This window comes from Coffea eugenioides, chromosome 3, assembly GCF_003713205.1.
Source record: "Coffea eugenioides isolate CCC68of chromosome 3, Ceug_1.0, whole genome shotgun sequence".
In the NCBI taxonomy this organism is placed as follows: domain Eukaryota; kingdom Viridiplantae; phylum Streptophyta; class Magnoliopsida; order Gentianales; family Rubiaceae; genus Coffea; species Coffea eugenioides.
The window spans coordinates 21,213,208-21,231,051 of record NC_040037.1 but is presented as its reverse complement, the minus strand read 5'-3'; the positions used below and the strand labels follow the sequence as shown (position 1 = coordinate 21,231,051).

The 17,844-nt window shown below is 34.0% G+C and overlaps 1 protein-coding gene across 1 annotated transcript; it reads right to left on the bottom strand.

The window, feature by feature from the left end:
• Positions 1 to 10,997: 10,997 nt before the first annotated feature.
• LOC113766295 lies at positions 10,998 to 16,919 on the bottom strand. Its single transcript, XM_027310503.1, has 2 exons — positions 16,300 to 16,919; positions 10,998 to 11,100 (listed from the first exon to the last, which is right to left on the bottom strand). The coding sequence occupies exons 1-2, from the start codon at positions 16,917 to 16,919 to the stop codon at positions 10,998 to 11,000; spliced, it is 723 nt and encodes a 240-aa protein (XP_027166304.1).
• Between the last annotated feature and the right edge of the window lie 925 nt (positions 16,920 to 17,844).

The following is a 17,844-nucleotide window of genomic DNA, read 5'->3' as shown; positions in this document are numbered from 1 at the left end:
GCCAAAGAGGAAAAAAAGGCATCAGCATACAAGATTCAGCCAAAAACATTCAGCCAAAATGATATCAAGGCCTTTATATGATGTACATGCTTTACAAAAGTCACTTTACTAAAGTGAGCAAAAACGTTTAATTTACAAATTGGTAAGCACTTTTACTACTCCAATCTTTGCACAATTAAAGTACTTGCACATCAAGTTCAAAAAGTTTGAATTTTTAGACTTTAAGTCCCTACAAGTAAGATGAGAAAAAACTTGAGTTAGTCAAGACAACAAATAACGATGCAGATAATTGAGAATATCAAAAGAATCAATCTAAAAAACAACAAAATATGAATTGCCATATCCAATAACTCAACTTATACTTCTAATAAGTAAACAACCATAGATACACATTAAGTAAACAAGAATAACTTACCAATTTCCATAGATACGCATCTTTATGAATTGCTATATCAATAGTCCATAGATACACATTAAGTAAACAAGAATAACTGATCAAAAGAAAGATTGAGTCCATTTTTACATTTTGCAAAATCCAAGCACTTGTACTGTTGAGTACCAATAAATAAGAAGATAAAGAATATGGGTAAGTGTAAATTACCATAAATATAAGATGCAAAATCCAACCACTTGTACTACCATTTACTTGTAAAAACCTGATTAGTATACTTCAGTACCTATATAAAGAAGAAAAAAAACAAAAGTTGGTGTAAACAACCATAAACAAAGAAGTAGGGACCATAAATTGTAAAGCACAAACTAGTTTTGCATATAAGTGAACCTGTCCAATGAAACCAACTTCATGCTTGTATACAACTTTGAACTTGGTTAACAAGTTCTTTTTCACAGTCAATTTGCAGAGGAAGAGAACCATCTTTCATTAAACGATGCTTTCCAATGTGCGGCACTTTGTAATTGTTTCTCCCTAAGTTCTTCATCACCTCTAGCATACATGATTGCAGTGTTAAGAAAACATTGTTGAGGCTTTCAGTTGATAGTTGATCAAATGATTTTTCAACAGCAAGGATTAGCTCATCAATTGTTTTGGGCGCTTCTTGATGTTGAATTGATTGTATGGCCCTAAAATATCCTAAATCAAAAACATTCATGTCCGGGCTATTAGGAGGCTAAAATACCAAGTGAATATCAAATCCATCCATTGAAGCAGTCTCAACAAATTTAGAATCCATGGGATTAATATGTGGCTTGGCATTATCTTGTTGGATAAAAATTTCAGTACCATTCTCACGTGGCCATTTACTGCATATTGCAGGCAAAACCTTTTCAATTAGGCATCTTCTATACACCTCTTTAGTCACTGACAATATTGGCTTCGTTTCTAATGTACCAGCAATCCGATTTTTATTATTCCTTTTTGCCGGCTCTTTTAGTACAAAAGGAAAAATACCAATTTTGCCATCAAATTCTTGGTAGTAAGAGCAATCAAACCGAGGTCGAGCTACAGTAGCTAGAAACATAACCTTCGCAATGAATTTTTTGCTCTTACATGTTCAAAGAGGTTGCTTTTCCTCAGGATGAAGATAGTACCTTTCGGATTCTTTAGTCATATAAAACCTTTTCATCAAAATGAACAACATTAAACATACTCCTAAAAACTGGTTTAGCATTGAGACTTTCAGATTCAAGCATTGACAAGCAAAATCAAAGTCTTACTTGCTTATTTTCATCCGTCAACTGTGGTTTCAATGCATTTGAATGCGGCCTAATACCACATTCTTTAATTCATCGATGAAGAGTTGACTTGGCCACTTTCATTTCACTAGAGAGAGAACGAATGTTTGTTCGGGGGCGAAGAGCAATTGTCATAACGGAGGTGAAATCTATTTTCACTAGTTTCCGTCCAGGTCTTTTTGAAAATCTTCGAGTTACATCAACTACTCCTCCATTTGCAAAAGAGATTGCCGCTCGTTCCCAAATCCTGCTAATAGTTATGACATTTATCTGGAATAAGTCTGCAACATTCTTAATTGTCCCTCTTCTCAATTTTCCACCATCACTATACTGCAAGAGAGTTTCAAAAATGGATTGCTTTTCTTCATTAGTTAATCTCTTTATACGATTGCAGGAAGTTTCAATGTCATCAAGCATATCCATGTTTTGTTAAAAAGTCACCAACGAAACAGAGCATAATGCTCATATTTATATACAGAGTAGAACTAGGAGTGAGTAGTCGTAGTCCTTAGCTAACAAATTTTTAAAATAGGCAATTCAATTTTTAGAAATCCGCCAACTTGCAAAAGTTTTAGACCAATTTGTTGGTAAATCTTAAAAACAAAAAAGCCCAAAATTATAATTAAGCAAGACAAGAATTAACGCCTTCTTGACATGAACCCAAAAAAAGAAAGAATAAAAAACATATCATAACAAGAGAATAAAAAAAAACTCAATCTTGATATGTTTTGATTAGATGGATAATCCAAATATAGGCAGTGTAAATTAGACGAACCTTTATTGAAGACTTGAATCCCATAGAGTTTTCATCTCTTCCTTGAGCATTAGCGTCAACTTGTTGTCGAAAGTTAGGTAGAGCAAAATTTTAAGGATTTATTAGCAAAAGATGGAAGAAATTTAGGACGTGGAGTAGTAAAAGATGATGAAAATTTCTTGCTGGAAGAAAGTTTGTAGCTTGTGATCTGAAGAGTTGTAAAGCTTGTGATCTGAAGACTTGTCACTTGTCACATCAATGTCTCTGGAAGAAGTGTTTGTATCAGATAAGAGTAGTGATGATGGGCAAAAGTGGAGTGTACTATGCATAAGGGCAAAAGTGAAACAAAAGAATTTTTTTTTGGTGAAGTATACTATGCATAAAAAGCACATATCCCCAAATACAACCAAATATATGGGACAGAGGGAGTATATGTATACCCTGCGTTCGTCACTTCTTTTTTCAAGTCCTCTGTATTACCACAATAGCTTTGTGTATTATATCACAATTTTTACTCCAGTTTGGATTGCTATTTTTTGGTTTTTTTTATAGAAAAATTATTGTAACAATTTGATGTATATAAAGTAAAATGGTGATTAAAAAATGTGATCACGGAAAAAATAAAATTTTTTGGAAAAACATCAATCCAAACATTTTGTTCCAAGGCCCGATACCTTCACATTCAGTCGCATTGTAAGTGCATCTACCCCACTTCATCTCTCAACCACAAACTAATCCAGATTTCACAGCTTTGGAGTTTGGAGAATTAGGTGTAAGATTTTTTTGAATTCATATTTAAGGATTGAGGGATTTGGTAATGTGGTGGGAGTTAAAAGAGAAATTTTTTGACTCCCTATTTCATTTTATCTAAAAGAGCAACTCTTTTTTTTCCCTGGATTTGCTTGTATTCAAATTAGGAACAATAGTATTAAGTGAATAAGGATACAACAGTAATTTAGTAGAAATTGAATGTGTGTTTTATCGCATGAATAGTATTCACTTATTGCTGACACTTCCGATAATCAATTTGGAAAAAATTTCAATATGTTATAAAACAACTAAAGGTGTAGATGTTCATTTGTATTCCCAAGAAGATTAATTTATGATTCATTGGTACATTAAATAAAGGAATTAAATTGGATGAATCGTTTTAGTTCATAGATTTATTCATGTATTGGATGAACCGTTTCATTTCATAGGGCTATTCATGTACTTGAAGTACTAAATGCATGAATGGGTGTTTAATAGGATTCATGTACCTTTGATTTTGTAATACCTATATATAGAGGTACCCTCGTACCACCGAAGATAACTTTGATCAGTTGAAATAATAAGAAAATTATTCTCTATTCTCTTTATTTCTTTCTCTAATATTTCAATCCCTATTATATTAGTTTATTTTATTAGTTTTACATGTTATTAGCACGAGACTCTACTTCTGAGTAAAAGTGAAACACAAGACTCTGTCGAGATTCTGCCAGTGTCGAATCAACTATTGGGCATTTCCTTGAGCAACTCTTGAATACATATTGAGGTAAATTTCTAACCTACAAATCTATTTCAATTTCTTATGGTTAACCTTACAAAACAAGAGTTCGTACCTCTTGATATTTCTGAAAGAAAAAAATTATTTATCATGGATATTGGATGTTGAAACTCATTTTGAGATAATAGGTCTTGGTAATATTATTGTTGAAAAGAATGAAACCTCAAACCAAGGCTATGATTTCCTTCATCATTATTTAGATAAAGGATTAAAAATAGAATATTTTACTGTCAAAGATCCTCTTGTCCTTTGGAAAGATTTGAAAGAAAGATTCGACCACCTAAAGTTGGTCGTTCTCCCAAAAGCCGAATGTGATTGGTTTCACTTACAGTTACAACATTTTAAATCTGTCATCAAATATAATTTAACTATGTTCAGAATTACTTCTCAATTAACATTATGTGATGAAAAAGTTACAAATGAAGATGTGTTGAGAGAAAATATTTTCTATTTTTTATGTTTCTAGCATGCTCCTACAGTAGCAATATCGAAAAAAGAGATTTAAAAAATATTCTAAACTTATTGCATGTCTTCTTTTAGTTTAACAAAATAATGAATTATTATTGAAAAATCATGAGTTTCGACCAACTGTTGCTAGTCCATTCCTTGAAGCGAATGTGACTCAATTTCAAAATTCTGATCAAGGTCATGGACATGGCCGTAGAGGTGGTCATGGAGGAGGCCGTGGACGCGATCGTAGTAGATTTTTGTCTCATGAAAATTATAACCGTGGCAAATAACAAAATATCCCCCAAAAGTGGGATAATAACAATGATCAGAAAAATGAAAAAAAAAAGAAAGTTTATGAAGAAAAATGCTATCGGTGTGATATGGAAGGTCATTGGTCATGTACCTGTCGTACAGTTGATCATTTTGTTGACCTCTATCAAGCATCATTGAAAAAGAAAGAAAAAAGTGTCGAGACAAATTTCATTGATTAAAAGAATGATTATGATGATACTTATATGACACATCTTGACGTAGCTGATTTCTTTGAACATCTTGAAGTTGTCAAATGATTATGTAACAAATACCCTATACTTGTTTAGATATTTTATGATATTTTGTATCTTTTATGTAATTTTTTTATTCAATATCTATTTTTTGCATCTTTTAGTAACATTTATTTTTGTTTGAAACTTTTTTCCTGAAGAAGAAATGGATGTCAAATATTTGGGATTAAATAATGGTGATGATGATATTTGTCTCATTGATAGTGCTACTATGCACAATATATTGAAAAATAAAAAAATATTTCTCTTATTTGAAAATGGAAGAGACAAATGTTAATATCATTAGTGGTAGTGCAAAATTGATTGTAAACTCTGGAATAGCCACTCTATTTCACCCTAATGGGACTCAAAATTGTCGTAAATAATGAACTACTCTCTCTCAAATTTCGGAGAAATTTATTGAGTTTTAAAAATATTTGCGAAAATGGATATCGTATCGAGATAATGAATGAGACAAATAATAAAATTTTATTAATCACAAGTATTATTTCTGGGCAGAAATGCGTATTAAAAAAATTGCCTTCACTTTCTTCTGACTTATATTATGTACAAATTAGTGCAGTTAAAATTCATCATCTAGTAGACTAGAAGTCTACTCATCCCAATAATTTTATGATTTGGCATGATCGTCTCGGACATTTTGAATCTATAATGATGAGACGAATAATCTAGAATTTACATAACCAATCATTAAAAAATCAAAAGGTATTAAAAGTAAATGAATTCTTCTATGTTGCTTGCTTCTAAGGAAAATTAATTATTAAACCATCATCAGTTAAAGTTGGAATTGAATCTCCCATATTTCTAGAACAAATTAATGGTGATATAGGTAGACATGTAGATCCATCATGTGGACCTTTTCGATATTTTATGGTGCTAATTAATTCATCAACTAGATGATCACATGTATGTTTATTATCTACTCGCAACCTGGCGTTTGCAAGATAGCTTACTCAAATAATTAAGTTGCGAGTATAATTTTCAGATTATCCAATAAAGAGAATTTATCTAAATAATGTTGGTGAATATTCGTCACATGCTTTTGACGATTATTGCATGTCCATTGGAATAACTATTGAACATCCTGTAGCTTATATTCATACACAATGGTCTAACCGAATTATTTATTAAACGGTTATAATTAATTGTTAAACCATTATTGATGAGGTTTGAGCTTTCTTTATCCGCTTGGAGACATGCTATATTACATGCGGCAATACTTGTGAGAATTAGGCCGACAAATTATCATACTTATTCTCCCCTACAATTAGTTTTTGATTATGAACCCAATATTTCTTATTTACGAATATTCGATTGTGCGGTTTATGTTCCAATTGCACTACCCCAACGTCATAAATTGGACCCCCAACGAAGGTTGGGAATATATGTCCGGTATGAATCACCTTCAATAATTAAGTATATTAAACCAATAATAGGTGATTTGTTTACTGCAAGATTTGTAGATTATCATTTTGATGAACCACATTTTCCGACATCAGAGGTAGGTAAAGATCAATCGAAAAAAAATCACTTAGAAAATATCATTGAATTTCCTTGATCCCTGTACCAAAGAATGTGAATTAGAAGTTTAAAGAATTATACGTTTGCAAAAAAATTACAAATCAATTACTTGATGCATTTAATAACTCCAAAAGAGTTACTAAATCTCATATTCCTACTAAAAATGTTTCGATTAAATTAATGTCCCTGAAGGACAAATTAAAAGTACTAATGAGTCTAAAACACACCTAAAACATAGGAGATCTCTTGGTTCCAAAGATAAAATTCTCAAAAGAAAAGAGGATTAGATGAATCAATAATTAGTAACAAGATTCAACTTCTTTAAAAGGACGCTCCTGAAGAGCCAGCTCCTAAAGAGAATAAATTATAGAAAATTCAATAAATTTTTTCACCAAAGGAAAAAGGTGGAAACGAAGAGAAATAATTGTTGATAGTATTTTTGTATATAATGTAGCACTTCATATTATGATAGAGAATAAGAATCATGAGTCTAAATCGATTGATGAATATCACCGTAAAAATGATTGGCCAAAATGGAAAGATGCGGTCCAATTTGAATTGGATTCACTGGCTAAAAGAAAAATTTTTGGACCTGCAGTCCAAACATTTGAAGGTATAAAGTTAGTAGGATATAAATGGATTTTTGTGAGAAAAAATGAAAAAAATAAAATTGTGAGATATAAAGCAAGACTTGTAGTCCAAAAATTTTCAGAAAGGTCTAGATTTGATTATGATGAAACGTATTTACCTGTAGTGGATGTTATCACATTTAGATATTTTGTGAATTTTGTAGTGTATAAAAACTAGATATGTGTCTAATGGACGTCGTTATTGCATATTTATATGAAAATCTTGAAAATGATATTTATATGAGAATCGCCGAAAGATTCAACATGCCTGAAACATGTTAAATCAAATTATAAAGATATTTATTCTATTAAATTACAAAGATTTTTGTATGGGTTCAAACAATCTAGACGTATGTGGTTTAACCGTCTCAGTGAATGCTTAACTAAACAAGATTATACCAATGACCCAATATGTCCATGTATTTATCAAGAAAAATGGGTCACATTTTGTGATAATTATTGTATATGTTGATGATCTAAATCTGATTGAAACTCTTGAAGAGATTCAAAATATTGTTGAATATTTGAAAAAAGAATTTGAGATAAAAAATTTTGGTTAGACAAAATTATGTCTTGGTTTACAAATTGAGCATTTGAAATGTGAAATTTTTGTCCACCAAGTTGCTTATAACCAAAAGGTATTAAAGCGATTTTATATATATACGGAACATACATAAAGTGTTCCAATAGTTGTCAGATCACTAGATCCTAATAAAGATCCTTTTAGACCGTGAGAGGAAGATAAAGAGATACTTGGTAATGAAGTACCATATTTCAGTGAGATTTGTGCACTAATATATCTTGCTAATTGTATAAGACTTGATATATCATTTGTAGTGAATTTATTAGTAAGATTTAGTTCCTTGCCTATAAGACGACATTGGATGGGTATTAAACATATTTTTCGCTATCTCCAAGGAACAATTGATTTAGGTTTATTTTATTCAAATAAATTCAAACCTAAATTGCTTGGTTATGTTGATTTTAGGTATTTATCTGACTCGCATAAAGCAATATTTCAGACTGTGTCGCGCCCCATTTTTTGGAAAATAAAATTATGGGTTTATAAAATGAATTTTTGATTAATTTTGAGTAAAAATGAGTTTTTGATTTGTAGAGAGTAAATAAAGAAAAAGGGCCTAAAATAGAACTTAAAATGCGACGATTTTGACCCAAAATAATAGTTTAAAAGGGTTTTTAATAAAAAAATAGGAGTCGCCACTTGGTATTGAGTTAAGGTGTACCAAATCACCTAAAATGAATTTTAAAATAAAAAGTAGAGAAAATTCTTTTTAAACTATTCCAAATCTTTAAAAATAAGAGAAAAGTGTTCAGAAGTCACGGTTGAAAAAAGGGAATGAAAGAATAAAATTCAAAGCACCCTTTCAACCTAGCCAAGGCTAGTTGGGTGATTTAGTCAGAAAATTTTCTTAATTTAACCTAAAAAACTTATCACACTTGGATGTTATTATATGAATGTAAACCTAGACCTAATGGTTATCGGAAGGGTCAATACGTCTTTTCAAATTTTAATTGGTGCAAATCGCATTAATTGCGATACCCAAAAGTGATTCTTTGAAGAGGTCACGAATATGCAACAATGAGACTTGAAAAAATAGAAAAATTATAATCTATAAATATACATGACTTAAAAAGAGGAATGTAACATAACGGGTATGGAGTTAAAATTCGTGACTCAATTTTTCCGTTTATAGAGGGAATACGAGCGTGCTAAGGTTAAAAAGTCATACTTGTCAATATCCCATATTTAAAGGATAATTTTCCTATCTAATCAAGCAAATGATCTAACTTAGTTCTAATTTTCTTTAAATGGAATGCAAGTCTACATGTCATGTTTCGCACACAGGGATAAGGGATATACATATAGGGAAAATATCATGCGAAAGAATAAAATCCTAAAAAGTAGAAGATATGCATGAAATGTAGTGATTGTCATGTAAGCATGAGCTAGCGCATGGACGGTCCCTAAGGATCTAGCGTTGGACTAGCCGATGTCTATAAGTTTTCACTAGCGTTGGACAAGTGAGAAATCGAAAAAAAGGGCCACAACTAGCGTTGGACTAGTATGGTGATGTCATGCATTTATTATAATTAAATAAATCATATAAACATAGTACAAGCAAGAAAACACATAAATCACATAGAGCACATAGCACGTAAGCATGATATCTAAATACAAAAACCCTAAGAAAACAATTAAACACGTAAACACACAAGCATGCAAGCACACAAGCAAATAAAAGTAAATAGGGACCTAACTATTATATTTGGGAGCCCTAACTACAATCTAAGGGGGAAAGAATAAAATAATAACCTAACTATTACACTTGTCTAACTAAATACATTTTTAACAAGAATTAAATGCTATCTAGTACATAACTAGCTAAATACATGTCTTGAACCCCCCTATCTATTACAATTTGGCATTTAAATGCTTCTCAAATAATCAAAATTAAATGAAAATAAACACACAAAATTAGACAAATAAAGTGAATAAATAAATAAAATAAAATAAAATAAAAAATATTCAAAAAACATGTAATTACACACATAAAATCACATAGGAGCACATAATGGTATTTAAAATAACACAAGAAAATACCTTCCTTGAAGTAGCAGCTATTTTGAGGATGGATTTGCCCTATTTAACTCTAAAAATTAACAAAATAGTCAATGTACCAATTTAATTAATAAATAAAAGCAATAATATGTAAAGAAATGGAAATAATCATGAGATTGAACAATTAAAGCATTTAAATGAAAGTAAACAACCTATATTCAAGAATTTAAAACACACAAGGACCTAATTGAAATAATTATAAAAGTTTTAGGGATCAAATTATTATTATTACAAATATTAGGGGTGAAATCAAAGCAAAATAAAGCCCACAAGACTAATTAAGCTCTAATTATCTCCTAAAAACCAGAAAATAACTTTGTCTGAAACATGGTTAAAACATAAAAAATTGACTGAATTTCAAAAGGGTAAAATTGATTGAGTTTTCCATATTCTTGGGCCATAGTAACATTACTTAAAACTTGAAGGCCTAAAATGCAATTTTTGAAACTTTTTCATGCAAGCTTCGAAGAAGCTTTCTTTCTTTGGCAACATTCCATATGCAATTCTTTCTGTAACTCTTGGTTACTCATCATTCATGCCTTCTTGCACAACAAAGGAAAAGGAAACTATAACATGCCATTCTAACAAGAAAATAATTCCAACCCTCTAGTATAATGACCAAGAACATCAACGAAGCTACCCAATTTTGGCCAACAAAGTTTCTGAGACAGGAACGTGCAAGGCAGGAGAGAACAAAAGTAATAAGAGAAAGGAAAAAAAAAAAAACATGTATGACCAAGATAACAAAAGAAAGCCCCAACGACTTGAGTTGGTAGGATCCGAAAGCATAACAAAACACAAGAGAAAGAACAAGGAAACACCAAATTTAGGTTTCTTTCAAATTTTTGATTAAAAACCTTTGGCAAGGAAAATTATTTCAACATTACAAACTCACCCCATTACCAAACATTGAACCCAAAGTAAGAGACAAGGAGAGAGGCTATACAAATACTGAACAAATGTTATAACCAGAACAACTGAACGTGATCCTAGACTTCAGTTAGAGCAACTGAAGTTTCAAAATGCAAAAAAAAAACTATGGCTGCAACAGACGAACTTGCCATATTGCAGCTTGATGTTACATCACACATCGCTGCTTTAAATTGCGGCAAACATATACATGGTATCACCATCAAACAGCAAGCAAACCCCAAAAAAAATTCAAGCCAAACAAGAACTTCAGCCACCAAAAATGAATCTGTCAACTTGCTGCAACAAGCCAAGAACTTCGAACTTGTTGCAGCAAATTTTCATGAACAAGTCTTTTTCTAAGAATCCTGATGGACTCGACTATCATAAGGGATCTAAAAACAAGGGCATAATGTCATATTCATCAGAAATCATCGACCTCAGTCACAACAATGGATATACAAACTGTAAAACAGTAAACCACAACACAAACTCACTAAATTTTGAAGCAAAATGAGGATTAATGAGAATTTACCAGGAACCAAGGACCAAGTTGTATTACCTCTATCCCAGCAAATGATTTGAATGTGAACTAATCCCAAGAGAACGTGAAAAATGTTGAGGAATCCCTCTGACCCGCAACTTCCAGAAATTTTCAATTATGTTTAATTTCATTTTCATTTTAATTTTATTTTATTTTCAGTTAGTTCGTAAAATGATAGCTAGCTATTTTTTTTGAATTAGTTCATCTTCTTTTAAAAAATAATCAACAAAACAAACATTTTTTGCATTAAATTTCTGAAAAAAGAAAATTCTCACAAAAATGTATTTTTTTAAATTCAATTTCTTCCAAATAAAATAAAATTTTGTAAGGCAATCTCAATTAGGAATTTAACCTTTGGTTACCCTAAATTTGTTTTGAAAAATAAAAAAAATAAAAAGAAAAAACAAGACAGGTGGAAGGCATGCATAATAGCTAAGTGGGATAGGTAAGCATTAGCCATGTAGTTTTGGCGTTTTACACAACACATGCAAGAGGCTAGGTGGCAAGATAGGTGTAGGAAGATGAGGAAAAATCTGGAACAAGCAAGAAAAAAAAGAGAGAGAGCTGCAAGCAAGAAAAAAAAAGCAAGAAAAAAGGAAGAGAAAAGAGGTTCCGAGGGAAGAGAAAAAAGAAAGGAAGAAGAGAAAGAGAAAAAGAGAGGTAAATGGAGGAAACAAGGGAGAAAGAGAGAGAATCTGGGAAAGCAAGAAAGGGAGGGGTAGACTGTGGAGAGCAAGGAAGGAGAGAAACTAGAAAAACAGGAAAAAAAGAAAAGAGGGTTTCGGGGAACAAGCAAGGGAGGAGAGGAAGAAAGGAAAAGAGAAGAGAAAGAAAAGAAAGGGGGCATTTGGAGAGAATCAGGGAGGAAAACAGAAAGGCAAACGAAAGGAAAAGAAAGACAAAAGAGAGAAAAGAGGGAAGAGAGAGTTTCTGCAAAAAAATTTTCAGAATCAGACTAGTTTTTAATCACTTTCAGATGCAATTTTCTCAACTGAATCAATCTCTTCTTGGGTGTTTTAAGCGATCTGGGATATCTACGAAGTGAGAGGAAGACTGATTATGTGACGCCCCCACTTCTCCCTAAGGCGAACCAGAGGGTATCCGCGGGACGCCTGCCCAGCTTTCGCCAGGACTCGAGCGATTTCCATTCAACCTTAAAGCAATACTATGCACCGCGGTCCAATAATATAGATACAATTTATGCGGAAGCGTTCAAGCTTATCAATATCTAACAATTACCCAGACCTTACATCAGGTTTCCATATTACAACCCAAGTACCAAAACATACAATAACTACAACGTCTAGTCAATAAACTAGAACCCTATTACAAAATCCATCAAGAGTACACGAAAGAGAGATTTCCTTCAAGTCTCATGCCAAGCTCGAATCCTGTTAAGGATAACAAATCTACGGGGTGAGCAAAACGCTCGTGAGGCCAAAAACTCACATGCAAGCACGTAGTTCAAGTAACAAGTCCAATTTACAAGTAGACCAATGTTATATCAATAACTAACAATTTACTGGAAAAGTAAACAGAAACAATTCAAGGATATTGGAGCTCTCAGGAGCTATATTCCACTTACATGATCAAGAACCTCCACGAATTGACACTCCGTCAATCGGGTAGGTTCGGTCCGTAGAATTCCACTTAACATGTCCCCTTTCACCTTACATACCCCTGTATCGGGCCCGCCTGTCATTTATTGAAGGCGATACTACTCGAGTATGCCAAGTGAGATCTCTTACCAGATCAAGCTTTCATATTTCCCTATGGTTTACCAAGGAATCCGACCAAATCCATGCCGGCTCGAGTCCGAGGATGACCAATGAGGTTTTGGGCGTCCCACATGTATATATGAGTATCGAGGAGATTCACTCCAACGACGTATGCTACCATAGCATACTAATTCAAGTCACTCAACCATGTGATAAATTCAAGCAATCGAGATAGGCAAGCATTCAAGTACGAGTTATTCATTTCAAGCGAGAACGAGTGTGATAAAGTACACCCTCGTCTCAAGTTTCAAAATCTCAAGTATCAATAACAAGTAAACATGTATCGAGTCCATACGAGTTCAAGTAACACACACTTGACATTCACCAAGTAAAACGAGAGGAAATGGCACTTCGAAGTTCAAACGTCCACCGTGAGATCCTCTTGAAGGTCATCTTGGGTGCCTGAGCAATTAACAATAGACTATTACAATCAATCCCCAAACAATGAGGAAAGTTGCACACTAACACGGTCTAGAAAATATCTCGAAAATCGGGTCTAAATTCCTTTGAAAATCGAGATCGGTTCCTTTTAAAAGTCGAAACTCAAACGAGTTATAAAACTCGAGTAAAAATGGATTATCATCCTTAAAATCATCGGATGAGAATAAGTACGTGTGGAAAAATCTCAAAACGAACGATCGAAACCGAAGGAGGGTTGGCCACGTCACAATCCGGCCGGATATCCAGCCGGATTCTTGGCCGGATTGGAGGCAATAGCCAACCTTCAATTTTTTTTCAAATTCCAAGGACAATCCGGCTGACTATCCGGCCAGAAACTGGCCGGATTCTTGGCCGGATTCTGGAAAAATGCTTCCCACGCGGATTCCTTTCAAATTGACCAAATTTTTTATTTTTGGTACAAATTTTGAAAATCATAACTCACTCCTGGAATGTCCAAAATTGGTAAACTTGGTACCGTTGGAAACATCTTTTAAAGTGCTAAAAGTTTCTAGAAGAAACCATTCCACGAATCTAAGTGGAAGGTATTCAAATTTTGGCTCGAAGATGATAACTTGCGTTATCGGGCAATTTTAAGTTGGTTTTTGGCCAAATTTGAAAATTCGGTAAAATTCACTCGAATCAAACTAGCTCTTGAAATTTGGAAATCCATTAGAGTTATAATCCAAGTTTAAAACAAAATAATCGGAACGAGAATTGAAGTTTTGAGCACCAAGATATGGTGACCCAAATTTACCAAAAATCTCCTTGTTAAACAAGGGTTTTCCAAACTCAACTTACGAACTTTGGAAGTTTAGTTGAGCATTGAAACGGCTTCAGAATAGCACCAAATTTGGTACATATATACTACCATACAAGGGCTACTCCTCTACCAATTTTCATAGAAAAATATGCACGGGAAGTTGGTGAACTAAATCACCAAGATTTCAAAATCTCCAAGCAATTTGCCTTGTGAATTCCGTTTTGCCGTTTTCAAAACGTTTGGTCTATAGGGTACCTCAAACATGGTCCATTTTCATAGAAAATGTCTAAGAGGCATCCTAATCAAGATTTGTGGGTGATTAACACCAAGAATTTCGAGTACAAGTCCCAACCAAGATTAGTCAAGGATTTTTGTCTAAAGTAAGGAATCTTCTCATTGGGTCAGTCCCAAACTTTGGCCACAACTCGCTCAATTCAACTTGGAATTGAGTGTGGTTGGTGGCGTTGGAAAACGCTTTCATCAAGCTATAATTTCTCAGAAGAAACCATTTTCAAAATCCGATCACAACTAACTCACATTTGAGCAACAAATCATAGTTTCATGTCCGGTCTTCCAGTGATAAACGAAACAGGACATCCATTTTCAAACGAATGGTGTAGCTCACTCAAGTGGAAACAGAATGTGCATTTTATACCAATGGAAATCTGGGAATGTCTAGTTTCCAGTGCAACAAACGGCACTTGATTTCGACGTCGGAGTAAAGCGTTATGGCCGAAACAAGATGACTGCCTGGGCCAATACGTGAAAATTTTCCAGATTTCCTAACTTTGGGAATCAACTCATTTAACCAACCAAATCATGTTATTTTTCCATGAAACTTTTTACACAACCAATATAACATGTAAACAACATAAACAAGCCATTAGAACCTCAAAATTGGGCACCAAAGTGCTCGAACAAGGCAGGGGCAAAATGGTCACTTTTGGCCATTGCACCATCTTGGAATTTCTAACAACAACCCAACATTATACCACTAATATAAGCACTAAACCAACATAAATATCATTATCAGCCACCAAATCAGTCCATCAACCAAAGTGGGAGTTCATAGAGTCCACATAACCAATTTTCACCATAAACAAGGTTACCCACATGCATGCATGAACTTATAAATGCTTTACTACTTCCATAAGACAAGTTTTCAAAGTTGGATCATCACTTACTTCACTTGGTGTAACAAGGCAGAAATTTCGGTCCTCTTTGCTCCAAGAAAACCATGGAAAGTGAGCTCCTTTTGTGGCTTAAGTGGTCCTCCAAGTGTTAAGCTAGATGTGTATGAAATTTGGTGTGATTTTGTGGAGGTTTGATGCTAGAAATGAAGACGAAAATTTGGAAGCTTGGAGTTGTTTTTCTTCCTTGTGTTGGCCGGCCAAATGGAGGGAGAAGAGAGAGAGTATTTGGTTCAAATGTAGCTTCCTTGGGAAGATACAATGTGTGGCCCAAACTGAAGGAAAAGTCAACTCTCCTCCGCGCGTATACGCGCGCGTTTTGTGCTCGATTCCTCTCGAGTTTATTTCACTAGTGCACTAAACCTCTAGTACACTTATATTCTTATGAATATTATTCACTCTTAATTATCCCAAAATAGGGGTCTAAAGTCCCTCAATTAAATCGCGCGTGTGAAAACGCGTATTTCCAGTTTAAGCGTGATAAAGCAAAACTTCTAAGAATTTCTTATAACGATGGTACTAGTAACTCTCACTTGAGTACTTAAACACCAAATACCTATTTTAAGGCTTATGTGAAAGTCTCTAATTTTCCAAACTTATTGTATTTCCAAACCAGCTAAAATTTTTAGTCGCGTATTCACTATTCTCACTTAACGAGCTTTCCAAAAATTAAATTTTGAAACAAATCACTATAAAATATGATTAAACCATAGATCCATGTAATTAGGTCTTAAAAGACTAGAAAATAATATTCAGAGAAATTGGGCAATAAAACATTTAAATAAGCTCGAAATGGAATTTAAAACCGTAAATTTGAGAGTCCTCACATCCTCTCCCCTTTAAGAAAATTTCGTCCTCGAAATTTATCTTGATCGGCGAACTGGTCTGGATACTTCTCTCGAATTGCCTCTTTGACTTCCCAAATCGCTTCTTCTATCCTATGGTTCCTCCAAAGAACTTTTACCAACGGTATCTGCTTATTTCTCAACTCCTTCACTTTCCTATTCAGAAGCTTCACCGGTTTCTCCTCATAGGTCAAGATTTCATCAATTTCAATACTCTTCAGTTGCAAAATATAAGAGGGATCCGGATGATACTTCTTAAGCATAGACACATGAAACACATTATGGATTCGAGATAAGCTTGGTGGCAATTCCAACTTGTATGCCGCGTTCCCCACGCGTTGGATAATCCTATACGGCCCTACAAACCTTGGTTGTAGTTTCTTTTCCTTTCCAGACATCAGACTTGCTTTCAAGGGGGTGATTTTAAGAAACACTAGATCTCCAACAGTGAATTCTAAATCATTTCTCCGATTATCAGCATAGCTCTTTTGACGGCTCTGGGCGGTCTGGATTCTCTGGCGTACCAACTTTATTTTCTCATTAGCTTCTTCAATCCAAAACACTGTAGTCGGATCTAAGATCTTTCTTTCACCTATTTCATCCCAAAAAATCGGAGATCTACACTTTCGACCATATAGGGCTTCATACGGAGCCATTTGAATAGAAGAGTGGAAACTATTGTTATAGGCAAATTCCACCAAAGTCAAAAATTTACTCCAACTCTCCCTAAAATCTAAAATACAAGTCTTCAACATGTCCTCAAGAGTTTGAATTGTTCTCTCAGATTGTCCGTCGGTCTGAGGATGATAAGTAGTACTAAAGCTCAATTTTGTCCCTAACACCTCTTGCATCTTTTGCCAGAATCTTGAGACAAACCTCGGGTCTCGATCAGACACAATACTCACGGGAATTCCATGTAACCTAATGATCTCATCCAAGTACAACTTAGCCAATTTCTCCAATGGGTACTTCATGTTAATCGGCAGAAAATGAGCCGATTTGGTCAGTCTATCCACTATCACCCAAATAGCATCATGGTCTCTTTGTGTTCTCGGCAAGCCTGATACAAAATCCATGGTAATATTTTTTCATTTCCACTCAGGTATTTCTAGAGGTTGCAAGAGTCCCGACGGTTTCTGATGCTCGGCTTTGACCTGTTGACAAACCAGGCATGTCTGGACAAATTGGACAATTTCCTTCTTTATATTCTCCCACCAATAAAGACTCTTCAAGTCCTGGTACATTTTGTTCCCTCCAGGGTGTACCGTAAACTTCGATCGGTGTGATTCTTCTAAGATTTCCTTCTTAAGCCCTTCATCCTTTGGTACAGCTATCCGATTCCGAAATCTTAATACACCATTTGGTCCCAAATTAAAATCCGATTCGTCTCCCTTCCTAACCTTTTGCAACCACTTTTGCATTTCAGTGTCCCTTTCTTGAGATTCCTTGATACGTTCCAGCAAAGTGGAATTCACTACAATGTTTTCCAAAATTACTTTCCTCGGTTCCAGTCGAGGGTTCCAATACTAACTTCCTCCAACAATTGGAATTCCTTGATTATCAATCCAGCCATTTGTACTT

Excerpts from the sequence above, each read along its gene's own strand:
- LOC113766295 (XM_027310503.1), bottom strand. The coding sequence starts at position 16,919 with ATGGCTCCGTATGAAGCCCTATATGGTCGAAAGTGTAGATCTCCGATT. Across the intron at positions 11,101-16,299 it reads CGAGAGAAGTATCCAGACCA|ATCCCTTATGATAGTCGAGT; the intron begins GTTCGCCGATCA and ends CCTTGTTTTTAG.